Source organism: Orcinus orca, chromosome 2 (assembly GCF_937001465.1).
Source record: "Orcinus orca chromosome 2, mOrcOrc1.1, whole genome shotgun sequence".
NCBI lineage: Eukaryota > Metazoa > Chordata > Mammalia > Artiodactyla > Delphinidae > Orcinus > Orcinus orca.
The window spans coordinates 175,221,707-175,239,736 of NC_064560.1; the positions used below are offsets into that span (position 1 = coordinate 175,221,707).

The 18,030-nt window shown below is 41.7% G+C and overlaps 1 protein-coding gene across 20 annotated transcripts in view; it reads left to right on the plus strand.

The window, feature by feature from the left end:
• Window positions 1-493: 493 nt before the first annotated feature.
• GPATCH2L (G-patch domain containing 2 like) overlaps window positions 494-18,030 on the plus strand; it is a 66,981-nt gene continuing 49,444 nt past the window's right edge. For 18 of the 20 annotated variants that reach the window (XR_004478344.2, XR_004478324.2, XR_004478334.2 and 15 more), the window contains exons 1-3: window positions 494-603; window positions 3,012-3,683; window positions 17,265-17,329. Coding sequence is in view for 12 of the 20 variants with exons in the window: in XM_033409756.2 (XP_033265647.1) it covers window positions 542-603; window positions 3,012-3,683; window positions 17,265-17,329 (799 nt within the window). In the remaining 8 variants the exon portion in view is untranslated. Of the gene's footprint in view, window positions 620-3,011; window positions 3,684-17,264; window positions 17,330-18,030 lie in introns of all 20 variants that reach the window. The other 2 variants (XM_004262264.3, XM_033409833.2) reach the window with 1 other exon arrangement.

Sequence of the window (18,030 nt, forward strand, 5' to 3'; positions counted from 1 at the left end):
TTTATAAATTTCTTTGTATCAGTAATTGATTTATACCAGTTTGACTTGGATATTACTTTTACACTTCAAGTTATAATCCAACACTACTTTGTTTTGTTACTCAAGCATGTGTATCTTTAATAGTCTGAGCAACTCACTCGTGCTACCCCCCCCAAAAGTTGTACAATTCGCATGGTTAAGAATGAGGACCCATTTCCCTAATTTCACACACCCTGTATAAAGTAGGTCAGCGATCAAGGGCAAGGCCGACGCCCCTCCCTAGCGCCCAATTTCCTGACGCCTCCAAGGCAGATGAGGCCTGCATGGGTAGGCCCTTCACCAAGATGGGCACCTCAGCCCTACGGGAACCCCCGCTCCAGTCAGCCCCTAAACACCGCCCCTCCTTACCCCCTTGCTTTTCTTCCGGGTTCTCGCGGCCCCGCCCCCAGGGGGCGGAAGTGGGAGCGGCCGCGAGCAGGAAGCGCTGGGCCGGGGCGGGCCCTCTCGCGCAGCCTGTCCCTCCCATTCCACCACCGCCCCACCCCACCGCCTCAGACCGGAAATGAGGTCACAGAGGGAAGCCCCGGCGGGGAGACTCGGCCCCAAAAGCCGCGGCCGTCGGAGGTGACTGCGGCAGCGGGTGAGGGGGACGGGGAGTGAGGGGGTCGGGGCCCAGGGGGCCCGCGCCAGCGGGGATCGGCGCTCCGGGCCGCGGCGGAGCGGCCACGGGCGCCATCGGGCCCCGGAGGCTGGCGGGAGGGGAGAGGGTGGCGGGGCCTTGTTTTTCAGGGCCCATCTCCCCGATCCGGGGGATGAGGGTCGGGCCATTTCCCGGGCGACAGTCACCTTCTCTCTTCTCTAGTGTCTGGCTCTTTTGAGCTGGCGACAGCGTGAGGGCTTGGTGTCCCGAGTCGTGGTCGTCCTAGTCCTCGGGGGCGGGCCCGGGCGTGGGGGAGTCCTTCGAAACACGCTTTTTCTCACGGATGTGGCCACGTTGCGACCCTTGAGCACTGAGGGAGTTTAGTCGCCAGGACTTGCGTTTTGGCAGTTTCAGCCCTGGAAGGGCTGACCCCCTGCCCCTGGTCACCCAAATTGAGAAGTTGCCTCCTGCCTCCCCCAGCCCCTCCCCCAACCCGGTCCCCCCACCCCACTCGACCGTGCGCCTGCCTGCCTCTCTTTTTACTTCTGCTAGTTTCTCGTTCCTTCCGTTGCGTGCCTCGGACAGCCTTTGTCTCCCCGAGTGCTTGCCTGGCCCCGGGACCCTCTCGGACTGTGCCTCCAGGGAGGGTGGGAGTTCCAGGGTTCTTCTGTCACCTCCTGTTCGAATTGCAGCCTTTGAGCCTGGCATTCGACTGCACAGCCAACTGCAAGTTGTTTGGTAACTTCGTTTCACGTTAAAGTTTGTACAGTTCTGCTTGAGCTTTTAAAGCAGTAGTTCTTTATTAGGGAAATAGATTTAGATAAGTGCGTCCCCACTTATCTATTTTGGTTTTAGAGACAGTTGTTTCCCAAACCCCAGCCATGGTGTTTTAAACTACTTATTGCTTAAATGAGTGTGGCTTTTGACACTTCGAGTTTTGTTTGGTTGGTAGTTTGGGACTAGGTGTCCCCGTTGCTCCTCCTGCCTTTAAATTGCTTGGCATAAGGATAGCATGAAAATAGATTTTAGAAAGTCCTTTGCAAAATGTAAACTGTGTGAAGGGAACTATGGTCTGAGAGTGGTGCCACAGAGTTTTAAGCTCTAATTATGGTCTTGAAATACGTTGGACTTAACAAGGGCTAGGGAAAAGGTGCTAATTTAAAATGGTTTTTTTTTTTTTTTTTTTTTTTTTGCCGTACGCGGGCCTCTCACTGTTGTGGCCTCTCCCGCTGCGGAGCACAGGCTCCGGACGCGCAGGCTCAGCGGCCATGGCTCATGGGCCCAGCCGCTCGGCGGCATGTGGGATCCTCCCGGACCGGGGCACGAACCCATGTCCCCTGCATCGGCAGGCGGACTCTCAACCACTGCGCCACCAGGGAAGCCCTAAAACGTATTTAATTAGATGTACGAAGTATATTAAACGTTTCACTTTAAAAAGGCCTTTTGAAAATCGATCCTCCTGCGCTCAGCCTCTGGAAGGTTTGCCTATGAAGTGATCCCTGAAGTATGATGGTTCGACAAGAATGAGTTGAAAAACAGGAAATTTTGGAAAGCTTTTAGCTAGAAATCTTAGAGACTCCTCTTATCCTTGTCATTTCAACCTCAGTTATAAAGTGTTTTTGTGTGACTGTCTGGCACTAAAGCACAAAACTTGGATAACAATTTATTTTCTGAAGGATGGCAAGAAGACTTAAAAGTTGCTAATTATTCACAAATATATGACATACTCTTTAAGGCTCTTTACCTGGTAGCTTCTGGGTGGTAGTTGGGACCAGAATGGGTGCAAACTTGGTCTTTTTTTTCCATGCAGAGTACAAACCTGGGTCACTACAGATTCTTGGAACACTAAAACTGCAAGCAGCCTTCCGTAAAGTGTGTCACTAAGTTGTCTTTCTCTTCCTGCCACACACATTCTTATTAGTGACCCCAGACCATAGAACGGTCTTTTCATCCATGGTTTTGAAGTTGAGTGTTTTTCTGCTCCTGTTTGGACAGATGAGACATTCTCTAATCTTTTTAGATCTGATCATCAGGTAATTTAGTTTAGCAAGTTTAATTGGGGGAAAAGGGGAATGACTGATTTATTCCCCTGAGTTTGCTTGTTTTTACTAATAACCCAGTTGTCATCTGGTGAGTATTTTGAGTTTTTGTGCTTTAAGAACATGCTGACTTCAGGCATTTAACAAGGGCCACATACCTATTCTTAATGGCTTAAGGGAGTATGGATGGTAGGAATAGAGTCTAAGGGTAGCCAGGTGAAAGGTGACTTTATTTTCTGTAGACACGGTGGACTCTGCAGTGCCATGATCTGTTTGAAAAATTATTCAAAAACAACAGATCCTATTCAGTCTTTCTTCTTCTTTTTTCTCTTTTTTGAACCTCCTTTTGGCAGATGTGGCCTCATGGATGAGCTGGTACATGACTTAGCCTCAGCCTTGGAGCAGACATCTGAGCAGAATAAGCTTGGTGAGCTGTGGGAGGAGATGGCGCTGAGCCCTCGGCAGCAGAGGCGGCAGCTTCGCAAACGGAGAGGCCGGAAGCGCCGTTCAGACTTCACTCACCTGGCAGAGCATACCTGCTGCTACAGCGAGGCCTCTGAGTCAAGTCTGGATGAGGCCATCAAGGACTGTCGAGAAATGGCCCCAGTCACCAATTTTAGTGACTCTGATGACACTATGGTAGCCAAACGGCACCCAGCTCTTAACGCCATTGTTAAGAGTAAGCAACATTCTTGGCATGAATCTGACTCCTTTACTGAAAATGCACCTTGTCGACCGCTGAGGCGCCGACGGAAGGTGAAGCGCGTAACATCAGAGGTGGCTGCCAGCCTTCAGCAGAAGCTCAAGGTGTCAGATTGGAGCTATGAGAGAGGCTGCAGGTTCAAGTCTGCTAAGAAGCAGCGTCTGTCCCGGTGGAAGGAGAATACTCCCTGGACCTCATCAGGTCACGGGTTGTGCGAAGCAGCAGAAAATAGGACTTTCCTAAGCAAAACGGGAAGGAAAGAAAGGATGGAGTGTGAAGCAGATGAACAAAAACAGGGCTCTGATGAGAATATGTCAGAATGGTGAGATCTCCCTTACTAAGTCATAGATTCTCCTGGTTAACTTTACCTAAAGCACAAATCCACAGTCTTGATGAGTTCAACTTTCTTTCAAACCAGGCTTTGTAATACTGACTTTGTAGCTCTAACCACTAACTGCTTTAATCAGTCAGGTTGTGTGTAGCTTCTTAAAGTACACTCATGATCCTGTTTCCCTACATCAAGAAGGCTATATTTTATAGAAACACATTTGTTTCTAAAAATCATCTAAAACGTGTACCTCTTATTTTAAAAAACATTTTGCTGCTCTTTGTGCCACGTAGTTCATACACAGATACTGTTCTTTAGAACCAGGGCCTCAGTAGAGGCTGGTGTGTATATGTATGTATGAGAAAGAGAAAACGCGGGTGCCAGGCATATGGAGTTTGTAAATGTTCTTGGTAAGCTGCCTTTACCCATTAAGAATCATGGCTTTAGATGTTTCTGGACTATAATTCTGTTCTCTACTACTTACAGTTTGACTGTATTGAGTTTAACATTCAAGTTGTCTGAACACATGGTAGGCTTTGAAAATAACAGGGCTAAATCCCATCAGTCTTACACCAAATGTCATCGAGCCAGAAAAATCTGTCTTGAATGGGTGCATGTTTAAAACGTCAGTATAGTTTTTGGTGACTTTTAATTTTTTACATCTCAAATAGATAGTCCTAGGGACACTGATACTCCCCAGCTTTATACTTTAATATTATTATTAATATTAATGTGTGATATCTGTTTCTCAGTGTGGATGCTGTTGGTGTTTTGGATGGGGCAGTTCTTTGTGGTGAGGGATGTCCCATGCCTTGTAGGATAGTTGCCATCCCTACGTTGTTCCCATCACCCTTCACAGTATCAAAGCAAATGCCTCCATGGGTGCTCCCTAAGTGGGTTGAGCAGTCCCAATTGAGAACCAGTGTATTCTATTATTGTTAATATTAGTTAGCATTTATTAAGCACTGACTGTGTGCCAGGCACTGTACTATTGTGTAGAACATATATTCTTTAATGTTCATAACTCCCCTGTCTGGTAGGTACCACTATTTGTATTTTATAGAAGAGGAAATAGAGGTTATGAGTGTGGAGATAATTTGCCCAAGGTCACCTAGTAGCAAAACTGGGAATCAAACCTGATTCCAAAGCTCATAGTTAACCACTATGTTTTGCTATGCTTTGAGCTTGCCTTTGCCATGGCACGTTTTCTGTCTCATCTGAACTTTTACAAGTGCAGAACAGATGACCTTTCTTAGGACTTGGCTTCTTCTGACGTTTGTCTGAAAAACAAAGGCATAAATCTTACAGACTTGGAGGTGAGGTTTTGTCAGTAACAGGAAAAGCTGTTCAGGTTTGTATGCCTGTACTTTTCATGGGTGGTTTTAATCAAGTTTTTAAAATTTTTCTTAACTAACTTTATATTTGCCAGGCTGTGCAACTAGGTAGGCTTATAATTTGGCTTTCCTGATTTTCCTCTAATGTATATTCTAAGGCCTATTTACCCAATTTATATGTATAATTTTGGATTATAAAGCTTTTTTCCTTATCATGCTATTTTTAATCAAACAAGAAATGCCTAGTTAACTTGTATCCTTCACACCGTTGAAACCCTCAATTGAGGTGTTCAAGTTTGTTTCAACGTCAAGCTCACATACCAAATAGTAATCATCGTACTGTTAAGAATGTTTTGGGATGATATTTTTGGATGTATGTATTCCCCAGAATTTCTTGCTAAACTATGACTTAATTGTGTGTGTGAGTGACTGTTAACTCTGTCTTCTCTAAGATCACAGCCCAAGTGTGGTTCCAAATGCAGAGGCTGTAACCTTGCAGTGAGGCACTTCAGTCTTTCTAGGTCCTTCTTACCCCAGATACATCTGTTGCACATTATAGTCAGGTTGTGATAATATACATCTAGAGCTTGGAGAAATTGAGGTAGGCAGCAATTTACTCTTTCAAAAATCTGCTTGGATGTGCCAGTTTGTTTGCATACAGATCGAAGTGTAGAACTTTGTATCAGAGGTATTGAGGGTTGTCAGAGTATATGATCCAACTTGTGAAATTATTAAGATGAAGTGGATCATTAAGCTTTACTTAGCCTAGTCAATAGATAGAGTTCTTTTAAAAAGCATATGTTGGGCTTCCCTGGTGGCGCAGTGGTTGAGAGTCCGCCTGCCGATGCAGGGGACACGGGTTCGTGCCCCGGTCTGGGAAGATCCTACATGCCATGGAGCGCTGGGCCCGTGAGCCATGGCCGCTGAGCCTGCGCGTCCGGAGCCTGTGCTCCGCAACGGGAGTGGCCACAACAGTGAGAGGCCCGCGTACCGGGGAAAAAGAAAAAAAAAAAAGCATATGTTAGGTGTTTTAGGTTTGAAAATCTGTGTCTCAATCAGAGAGCTTTATTTCTACTTTCCTTAAATTTATTCTGCTAACTAAACATAGAGTAATTTTAAGCTTAACCGATAATTCTTTTCGCTTTTCTGTTTCTGTTCTTCCTTCCATTCTATACCAATCAATTCCTCAGGCGTTCTGAGGAACTGAAAGTGGTTATGATGTAATAGTTTTTTAAAGCCTTCAAAAAACTCAGTTATTATTTTAATATTTTTCTTTGCATGTGTGTTCCATTCTAAAATGGATCAACTCTTTTGTAAGATTACTTTCTACTGATCTTTATTCAAATTGTCTATATAGCAGCTATTAATTAGGTGAGTTATAGCCTAATTTTGCTTTATTCTTCACTAATACATCATTCATTTGTTCCCCTTGAATATAATTTAGCTTCTTTTCTTTCATAAGTGAATTGGTTTGGTGATGGCCTGAAGTCACAGTCAGGAGCCTTCCTAAGGTGATGTATTAGAAGCTGATCTCACAGGAAAGAAAATATTCCCTTCTGTTGGAAGCCGAGTGACAGAGATAGAGTGCTAAACCTTCCCCCTCCTTCTCTAGCCCAAGCTGACCTTCTGCGCCCCTTGGTGCCTCTTGTTTTCTTATTTTTATAGAAAATCAATATCCTTTCTGACACAAACAATAGCTCAGAAGCAAGAATAAATGGTAGAAAGCTGAGATCTCTGTCCATCACCTCTCACTTTAACTCCCCCAAACTCTTTAATTATGAGGGTGCTTTGCTCCAGGTGTTTGCAACAGTAAAATTGCTAAATGAGGACCATTTTAACCAAAGATTGGGTGATCAATAACACTTTATAGCAGTAGCTTGTTGGATCAATAGCGTTCATTATTTCATGGTTAAGGTAAGTAGCCTCCTTTGCAAGTGGAGGTCATTAATCAGGGGTTACTGGAGCTGTGGAAAAGACTCTGTGTGGTAGGTTGAGGATGTTCTGTTTTCTATTCTGTAAATAGGGATGCTGACCAAGAGGATATTTACCATTGTTGAAGATTACCATTGCATTTGAGAGTATTGAGTAGCTAGCATAGAGTGCTTCTGTAGATTTATTCAAAGCTCTGCTACTATATCCTTAGGAACAACTGAGGAAAAAAAAACAACTTGGGAGATAGATTTGATACTATTGTATTTGAAGATCTGTCTCTTGAAAGAAATGTTAGGATTATTCTGTGACTCCAGAGGAAGGAACTAGGACTCATAGGTAAAAAGTACAGCGTGTGAAGTGTTGCCTCAGTATAAAATAAAACATTCTAAAAATTAGGACTCTATAAAAATGAACTGAGTTGTTTTACCAGGTGATGAGTTCTATATCACTGGAGGGATTCAAGCCTGGGCTTGGTGACCACTTACTGAGTTGTAGAGTTGGAGAGTTAGAACTGAATGACTTCTAAGGTCCCTTGCAACACTGAGATTCTGTAATTCTTTTCAGTCACAACCTCCTTCCCATCATTGTAATTTCATATTTTAAAAAGCATCTGATAAGCAGCCTCAACTGCCCCTAAAATATTTATGAAGACATAAAACATTGCAAACTCACATCACCAGAGATCAGGACTTACAGCTGGCTTACTGCCAAGATTTTCTCAAAGTCCGAGGCTGATAGAACTGCGCTAGAGAGTGCAGTTGGAAGCCCACAGCAGTGCTGAACCTGCCCTGAAGGTCGGTAGTGAGGCCCTGCATTCTTTCTCTATAGTCTGCCCTTGGTTCAGAAAGGCAGGGTCCGGTTCAGTCAGAAAATTGGGCAGCTACAGTTTGAGCCAGAGTGTTGTTCCACCCTTTACTTGCAATCAGTTATCTTTCAGTTTCTCTTGGGAGGCTGTAACTCCCAGAATATACTTGGATAGGGAATTGTAGTGTTTTCTGTGTGTGTATTTGTTTTGAGGGATAGGAGGCAGTCATAGCATATTGAGTTCTGAGAAATACAGTCTCCAAGAGTAGTTTACTGTTGGCATGGACAGAGAAGGAAAAAACACTCTTAGTAGTAGTGCATCCTGGAAACTGGAGTGTTTTGTATAACTTCATTTATCGTAGACTCCTGGAATGGGCACAGAATCAGGCAGTGAGGGTCAGAAGAAAATCCTTTCTCAGTCCCACATAGCTACATGAGACAAAAGCCTACCAGTGACACTGGGGATTAGGCTAGGGGCTCTGCACATCCTCTTGGCCAGTTGTAGATGTGACAAGAGCTTGTTACCTGTATCCAAGGAAGTAGAGGATGGAACCAGGGGTAATTTGCATACCCTTTCTGTTGGCAAATACCAAATTTTAGGTAAACCGGTTCTCAACAAGAGGCTTTTGGACAAGTTATGCAGAATGAGGGAAAGGGAACATCATCCTGAATGTTCAGTGGAAGAACACATCTTTGAAAATGACTGCCAGTGGAAACCAGAAGAACATTTTAGAAAATCTTCATTAGGATGCAAGGAGATATAATCACTTTGAAACAGGATCAGTAAGTCATAAGGACAGAAAGATAGCTATTTGAAGCCCAGTAATATGGGAGGAAAAAGTGTAGGGAAATTTGAAATGTAATTGTAATGTTAAAATGAAGGACAATTCTTTCTGCAGAAAATTGAGTTGATGATGTGGAAAACTTTGGAAGCCCTCCCAAAATGCACAGAGAGGAGATAAAAATGAGAGAGAAGGTGATAGATCCGGAGTACAGGGATAGAGGCCCAGTCTGCAAGTATGTAAATACTCCCAAGGAAGAAACCAAAGCATAGGGATAGAAGAGTGATTTTAAAAATATAACTGAAGGGAAAACATGTTCCTGTGTTGAAAAAATTAAGTATACAGATTAAAAGGGAAAACTAATGAAAAGAGACCTCTACCTAGACATATCCTGGCAATATTTTTGCATTGTGCATTGGTGGTGGGAGGGGAGCAGTTATAAAGAAAAATCTTTAAAGGGATGAAAATAAGGTTGATGTTGATCCCTACAGTACTAAATGTGAGGGGCTATCGACTTGCCTGTAGAATTTTGATGGCAAAAGTCTCCCACCTTCCCACCGTGAATTTATATATAGCTAAGATAGATTTCATATGGAAAGGCACTAGAAAGACATTTTCAGATATCAAGTCTCAAAATATATGCTCTTTAAAAATTTACTCTGAAAAGATATTTCATCTAACTGAGGATGAAACTGTTAGTTCTAAGAAAAGGTGAGTCTTAAAAGGATGGGTGGACTTCTCTAAGGCACAGCCCACGGCTTAGTAGCAGAGTCCTGACAAAAATCATTATCTCTGCAAAGTATACCTGATTGCAGTGGCCACGCTAATGAACCTGTGAAACTAGAGAGGTTGCTGCCTTCTTTTGTGGTGCCATCTGAATGAAGCTGAAAAACAAACTCCTTCGTTATGCATTCTCATAACTTACTGTGAGAGTAATTTTGCGGTTGGTGTGAGATATTTCTCTGAAAAACCTGTCCCTCAGTCCTGTTTACTTTCAGAATCAGAAGTCTGATTACATATAGTTACAAGTGTACCACCTCAGTCCAGAAAAAAGAAGGAAAAAGAATTGAGTAGAAATGTTTTGGGTGATAGGTCTAGGAGTGACCTTTCCGTTTTTTGTAAATTCTAAGACAATTAAAAATTTTTGTTAAGTGTATTACTATTTAATAAAAAAATTAAAATGAAAACCCCTTAGTTTTTAGCATGATAAAGTAAGACATTAACTCTATCCTGCTTGTTTCTTTTAAAATTAGATGTAAAAGACACCTCATATTTAATAATCTTAAATGGATGAGAAACCCAGGTGGTAAAGTTAGTGATACCAACTTTTGAATATAGATGGTAAACTAATTCTATACCTCCTTACTGAAATTGTGACAAGTATAAACTACTTTGACTCAGTTCTAAGTTTACAGTCTTATGTGGTTAGGAATATGAAAGAATTAGCAAGCTCTCGGGTCAGAGGACAAGCTGTGTTTTCCCCTTCTCAGCTGTGGGAATTCAGAGATTTAACTTATAGAAGTTAGAAACGTCTTGTTAGGGCTAGAAAGGAGGGAATTATTTTCAAAAAAGCATTCATAAAGATGCTGTATTATCTGTTGCTGAAGAAAAAGTTGCCCTAAAACTTAGTAGCTTTATAAAACATTTATAGCCTTACAGTTCCTGAAGTCAGGAATCTGGGAACAGTTTAGCTATGTGATTCTGGTCCAGAGTCTCTCATACTTTTGCAATCAAACTGTTGGTCGGGACTGCAGTTGTCTCAAGGCTTGGGTGGGGCTGAGGAGTCCACTTCCAAGCTCACTCACAGGGCTGTTGGCAGATCTCATTTTCTTATTGGCTGCAGGATCAAGAGAGTCTCAGTTCCTTTCCACGTGGGCCCCTCTACAGGGCTGTTAGCATTCTTAAGATATGGTAGTTAGCTTCCCCTAGAGCAAACTGTCTGAGAGCGAGCTCTCACTCAAGTACCCAAGGTAGGACCCTAGTGTTTTATAACCTAGTCTCAGAAGTGACATACCTTTAGTTACATCTGCCTGTGCTACTGGTTACACAGCCCAGCCAGGGTGTGAAATACCAGGAGGCTGGGATCACTGGGAGTCATCTGGGAGTCTGGTTACCACAGGTGACCACTGGTCTTCTGAAAATTTTTCCTAACTTAGTGTGGAGCTAAATTCAGGAATAGTATTCTCAAACTAATTATTTCCTCAGAACATACTGAGAGAGTGTTTTTACTGTGATTTCAAAGGAAGGGCATTCAGGAACTATAAAGGCAAGCAAGGTATAGATCCCTGAGAATGTATTTTAAGTAAGTATACTGAAGATGAATGTTTACTTTTTAAATTTAAGATATGGCATTAAGGGAGAGAGCTTCTTTCTGAAGTGAGTTTGTAATCCACTTTCTTGATGTTCAGCACATATGATGCATTTTTAGCTGATGAGCTCCTGAAGGCTGGCCCTATCCAGCAGAAGTACACAGGCTCCTCTCCTCCTCTGAAGTGGTTTCCCTTAACCATGATGTCCCACCCCCTTCATCCCTCCACTTTGTTCATCACTCTAGATGAGGGTTCTCACCTTTTGGGCCAGATAATTCTCTGCTGTGAGGCCTATCCTGCGCATTGTAAGATGTTTAGCAGCAACCCTGTCCTCGACTCGCAAGATGCCAATAGAATACCAGTTGCCTCTTCCCCCCTCCAAGTCCTGACAAACAAAAACTTTTCCAGATATTGCCAAATGACCCCGAGGGCTGGGGTGGGGCAGGAAGGTAGGAGGAGGGGGACAAAATTGCCTCCAGTTGAGAACCACTGCTCTAGAAGTTTCTGGTATTGAGATTGGGTTTTTACCTCATTGACTCTGCTTTTACCAACAAGTATGAGTTTCAAGTTAGAGAACTCAGTAAGACCAAAACATTGATCTCTTCTATAGAATAAAAATACTGTGATTTTAAAATGGAGAGTTTTGGGCTTCCCTGGTGGCACAGTGGTTGAGAGTCCGCCTGCCGATGAAGGGGACACGGGTTCGTGCTCCGGTCCGGGAAGATCCCACATGCCGCGGAGCGGCTGGGCCCGTGAGCCATGGCCGCTGAGCCTGCGTGTCCGGAGCCTGTGCTCCGCAACGGGAGAGGCCACAACAGTGAGAGACCCGCGTACTGAAAAAAAAAAAAAAAAAAAGAGTTTTTGCTAATTTGAAAACAGTACCTTTAATTGCTCTGAAAAGGGCAGACAGTTCGTTTTCAGAACTTGTAAATAAGAGCAGTTCAGATGAAAGCATTTAAAACTTTATATCAGTTTACAATGTTTAGCTAACTCTTTGCCCTGGAATTAATTATTTAAATGGACAAGAGGTATCAATCGTGTTTTATTAGGTTTGATTCCTAAGATAACCCACCCCTCTGAAAATGAATGTGATAGCCAGTCATCTGGTCTACCCAGAGTGCCCTGAATTACAAAGATGCTCAGGTGAGGTTAGATGGATGCATGTGTGACTAAACAAAAACAAAGCAAAATGTTAATTGCAATATCTAGGTGATGGAGTGTGAGTGGTAACTTTCAACTTTTCTGTATGCTTGAAAGTCTTCATAATAAAATGTTGGGAGGGGCTTCCCTGGTGGCGCAGTGGTTGAGAGTCCGCTTGCCGATGCAGGGGACAGGGGTTCGTGCCTCGGTCCGGGAGGATCCCACATGCCGCGGAGCAGCTGGGCCCGTGAGCCATGGCCGCTGAGCCTGCGCGTCCGGAGCCTGTGCTCCGCAAAGGGAGAGGCCACAACAGTGAGAGGCCCACGTACAGCAAAAAAAAAAAAAAAAAAAAAAATGTTGGGAGAGGAAAGCCGCTGGAACTGCTGGTTAGGTTGACTTTCTTCTTTACATTTACGTTATTTCAGTTGGATGTGGTTCAGTTGCTTCTAACAATGTTATAATAATTAGATAATACAATTAATTGGTAGTCCAAAATCTAGGCTTTAATTTTGTTTGTCTTATTTTAAATGATGGCTATGCTGCTGAATTGTGGAAACATTTTTTAATTGAAAACCATATAGAGAAGTGCGATGTGTTATTACTATTTTTACTCACATATGAATATTTTTGAGACGTTTTCTGGCTTCTAAAATGGGGTGACTTTCTCAGTATTATAAGGTTAAATTCTAGGCTTGCCCCACTCCTTATTTGGAGAATTTTCTTCGTTGGAAAGCATTCTTCTTTCTATGTTTTCACACTCTTCTCCCATAGTCTAAGTTTTTTTATAAAATGCATGCAGTTAAATTGTGGTTGACATGTTTCTTTGTTAGTTTTAGTGCTGGTTATAGCAGGGACTGGAATATAGTAAAAATAAATGCTTACTAAGTGAATGAGTGAAAATATAGGGGAAATAGTAGGGGAAATCCTTCCTCCTCCTTCTCCTGTTAGTGACTTTTTATTGCCCCAAGGTAGAATTGAGTTTTTTCTTTTTTTTTTTTTTATGGTACGCGGGCCCCTCACTGTTGTGGCCTCTCCCGTTGCGGAGCACAGGCTCCGGACGCTCAGGCTCAGCGGCCATTGCTCACAGGACCAGCTGCTCCGCGGCATGTGGGATCTTCCCGGACCGGGGCATGAACCCGTGTCCCCTGCATCGGCAGGCAGACTCTCAACCGCTGCGCCACCAGGGAAGCCCCTGGAATTGAGTATTTTTGAATGACATATAAATTATTTGTAGGGTTAATACATTTCTACTCAAAAATATTTTAGAAATATTCTATGAAGACTTTTTTTTTTTTTTTTTTTTTTTTTGTGGTTCGCGGGCCTCTCACTGTTGTGGCCTCTCCCGTTGCGGAACACAGGCTCCGGACACGCAGGCTCAGCCGCCATGGCTCACGGGCCCAGCCGCTCCGTGGCATGTGGGATCTTCCCAGACCGGGGCACGAACCCGTGTCCCCTGCATCGGCAGGCGGACTCTCAACCACTGCGCCACCAGGGAAGCCCTATGAAGACTTTTATATGCAAACTATTTATAGATTAGAATCATGTGAGAACAGGGAGTATAGAACAGTTCCCAAGGCAAAGACAGGAGGCATTGATGCCTCTAGGAGTTGCTGTCATTTTACGAAAAGACAGGATTTCATTACCTACTATCTTTGTGGGCTTTGTCTTGTTACTTTTTCTGAAGATTAATAAAGGTTGAGTTTCTGTATTCCTGACTAAGTTTCAGAGGACCATAGTGGAATGGACAGTAAGGATAGGATCACATTTCTTTTTCCTTATAAAAATGAGTAACAGAGCTTTTTTTCCTTGCCTAATAAAAATGCTCATAGCAAAAAAGTTATAAACAAATTTGACGGTTTTGGCATAGGAAAAATGTGTAGTAGCCTGACATCTTTTAACTTTTTGACCTTGTGATCTACAAGGGTACTAAAAGAAAATATTTTTTATTGAAAGATAGCTTATTTTTAACAGAGTATTAAACATTATGTTTAATTAGCTATATTAACATTTTATAGTTGACTAAATCACTATTAAAATCCTATGAATCTGATTTTTTTTAAAAAATCATAATCTCTGAGTCAGAAGTGAATGAAAGCTACAGGACTGGATAGCTTTGGCCTGTAAATTGTAAGGGGAAATATTTACTTCTGCTTCATAGCTAGCACTACATATTTGCATGCTGTATCATGGTGTTTATGTGCAAATATGCCATGAAGTTCCCATTTTTTTCCTCAGAAAATTATGCTAACAGTTTCTTACATATAATTAGATTTCCACAATGCAAGTTCTTCTGAGGGAATAAGGTGCTATCAGATGAAATAGTCATTTCCAGATATTGATGGAATGATGATACTTTTATGTAATAAGTGTTCTTTAAGGTATAAATTATTTTCTCAGTGAAGAAAATATGTATCTCCCTTGAACACAGTCTTAAAATCCTGGTGATATTTCTGTGACATCATTGCCATTACTCTAATTAACTTTATAGAAAACTTACAAGTTTAGTCCAATCTCTTTAAAGAACAGTGAGTCTCTTTAAATACTGTTGACAGAAATAGAAAATGTACAGGGACAGGAAGGTTTTAGGTTACCAATACCTTTCTTGATCCAGCAGGTTTCTTTGCGCTTACCCCCTTTATTTAGAGTAAATATGAGGAGAGAATGGAATCCATGCAAAAAAGGATCAGAGAAGCACTGTATCTTGTAGTGCTTACAGGTGGCTGGAAATGAATGAGGAGAAGAATCCATAGACTTCGTAATAAAGCAATGGTTTTAATTTCTTACTTGGAAATATTCAAATAGAGGAAATATTCAAATAAATATTCAATAGACATTGCAGAGTAGACCTTGTAATACACTTAGAGCAGAGATCAGCAAATTTCCTCTGTAAAAAGCCAGATAGTAAATATTTTGGGGCTTTGTGGGTGAGTTGTTCTCCGTTGCAACTCCTCAACTCTGCAGTTGTAGTGTGAACGAAGCCAGAATGGACAGGTCAGTGAATGAGCCTGGCTGTGTTCCAGTAAATCTTTATTTATGGTCACTGAAATTTGAATTTCGTGTCATATCCATATGTCACAAAGTATTCCTCTTTTGATCACCCCCACCCCCACCCCCTGTGCTTTAAAACTATAAAAGCTATTCTTAGCTCACAGGCTATACAAAAATGGTTGACGGGCGGCTGTTTGCTGACCCCTACATCTCAGTTACTGATATGCTAACCAAGAAAGCATGTAACAGTGGTGGAGTAGAATGTCTGTCTTATGGCCTGATGAGCTTTTTAAGCCCTCCTTAATATCAAGAGGAACTAAAAAATATAAAATATGTTTTACCTTCGAGGCAAGATGAGAGAAATAAAGTAGTTGATATGAGAGAATGTGTATTAAGACTCAATGGAGTTAGAGTTAGACCACTACTATTCTTAGGAATTTGCTAAAAACATAAAAACAACACCATAAAGTTCAGCAGGCACAGTTCCTTGCATTCAGAAGTAGGAAGAATACAGTACCCAGTGAGGATGTCTTCCGGATTTAACTGCAGAGCTCTTTGAAGATTCTAAATCCATCAGAATCCAGCGGTATAATTTTGTGAGACATTTCTTATATTGACATCTGAGAATGTTCCCACTTATAAGTATAGAGGAAAATAAAATGAAAGAACCTTTAAAGAAACCAGGTATGTTTTATTGGCTCTTGCTGAGACAAATTTCTTGGACCTGTTACCCAGAGACAAGCTTAAGTGAGGAAACATTGCTACTTAATTTAACCAGCATTTTTAGGATTTAGTATTGGCAAGATATTTGGAAATGTTGCAAAATACAAAATATTTTCAGATATTTGATCCAGAAATGTAGACTGGGATTTTGCCAAGCCTGTTCTTTATGCAGCATGGTGAGAATGCTTCTTCCGTCTTCTAGAGCACGTGAACAAAATTGACTAGCTTAGAAGGAAACATCCCAATCAAGGAAATCGCTAATATTGTAAAGAACAGAGAAATTTTTCTTGAACCAGATAAATCAAATTTGATGATTAGGTGGGAGAAATGCAGCATCAGAAGAGGCAGAATCAGTTGTTGGAAGTAGCTCAAAATGAAGCTGACTTAGACAGAATTCTATGGGGCAAAAGTTTTATTTCCGTTTATTTTTTTCCATGCATATAAACAAGTTGGGTTGATGGATGGATAGATGGAGAGACGTGTGATAAAGGAAATAGAGCACTGTGCTAATTGCAGAATTTACGTGGGGGGTATATGATGGTTTACTCTACAATTTTTAAAAAATATTTATTTATTTATTTGGCTGTGCCGCATCTTAGTTGTGGCACGTGGGATCTTTGTTGCCGAGTGTGCGATCTTTAGTTGCAGCATGTGGAATCTAGTTCCCTGACCAGGGATCGAACCCGGGCCCCCTGCATTGGGAGCACAAGAGGCTTAACTACTGGATCACCAGGGAAGTCCCTAAAAGTTTTATTTCAGTGAGTTCAAATGGAGTTTGTTTTTTAATTTTAAACCTCCTTTTTTGAAGATGAATTTTGCTGTATCCATTTGCTATCAAGAGAGACATTAATTTTAGAAAATACAACTTTTGTCATACTGATTTTCTTTTTTTTTTTCCTGTTCATGGATTTTTGTTTGCTGCTTTATAAATGGGAAAACTTGAAAGATGCTGGATGTCTTAAAGTTGCATGGCTTCATTTGAAACCAATAGTAGACAATATTTTAAGATAAAATTGGTTGGTAAATTTGTGTTGTTTGATATACCAAAGCAGGTTGAGATTACTTCTGTGAGCCTTAATAAATAACTTTCTAATGCTAAACTAACAAAGTGACTTGAGATCTTTTAAAAGTACTTTAGGGGCTTCCCTGGTGGCGCAGTGGTTGAGAGTCCGCCTGCCGATGCAGGGGACACGGGTTCGTGCCCCAGTCCGGGAAGATCCCACATGCCGCGGAGCCTGCACACCTGGAGCCTGTGCTCCGCAACGGGAGAGGCCACAACAGTGAGAGGCTCGCGTACCGCAAAAAAAAAAAAAAAAAATAAGTACCTTAAAATATAAGTAAAAGTTTTACAGTTCTCCTCTTCTTACATTTCTTTCATTTTGGGGGAAAATAAACTTACCTCTGTGACTTAACTATGAAATTTACATTTCTGATTGGCTAATGAGCTAGAGTGAAATTAGGGAAACTTGGAATCTTTCAATTTGAAAACCAGAAGACATAATGGACAGTGCTTTGTTTTTGACTGGAGCTGATGCATTCTCTTGTGTTTTACTCTTTTTTCAGTGAAACCAGCAGTGTGTGTAGCAGCAGTGACACAGGGCTCTTTACCAACGATGAAGGACGGCAAGGTAATCTTGATTCCAGCTTTGGGACATTGGTTCAGTGTTTCTGGGAAGATTCTAGTGGTTCTAGGAGTGCCTCACAGAGAATATGATGGTTGTCTATGAAAGTGGTTTTCAAACTTCAGGGCATAAAAGCCACATGGGGGAACTGTTAAAACTTCAAGTTCCTGAGCTCCTGGAAATCAAACTGGTCTAGAGTTGGCCCCTGGAATCTGCATTTTCCACAAGCACCTGTGGTGATTTTTGTGCAGGTAGTTCAGACTTTGAGAATCATTGATCCAGGGGGTTATAGTGTCAAAGATGGAACTTTGGGAAGTTGCTTTTTATTAAAACCAAAAAATAACCTTATGTATTACTGGATGTTAAGACATTCTTATTTTCACATATGGAGGATTTATTTTTTTAACCTTATTTATAAGTGCCCATAGTGTTCTAGGTGAATATATTATAGAAATTCTTTCTGAAGTTTAGTAGAGAGCACTGTGAATAAGGCTGGTGTATGTTAATTATCAGTTTTTTATTTTTACTATTTAAACAGTAATTTGATCCTGTCCTGTACACTTGCTTAGTGCCACAGTAAGTGTGTACTAATAAGAATTTCTTAGAGCTTCTTTGGACTGTAGTTTTCTTAATCTAAATAAGGGGTTTGTAGATCTTCTGAAATCCAGTGATTTTTCTCCAAGGGTTAAGTGATTGAAGGACAGAGA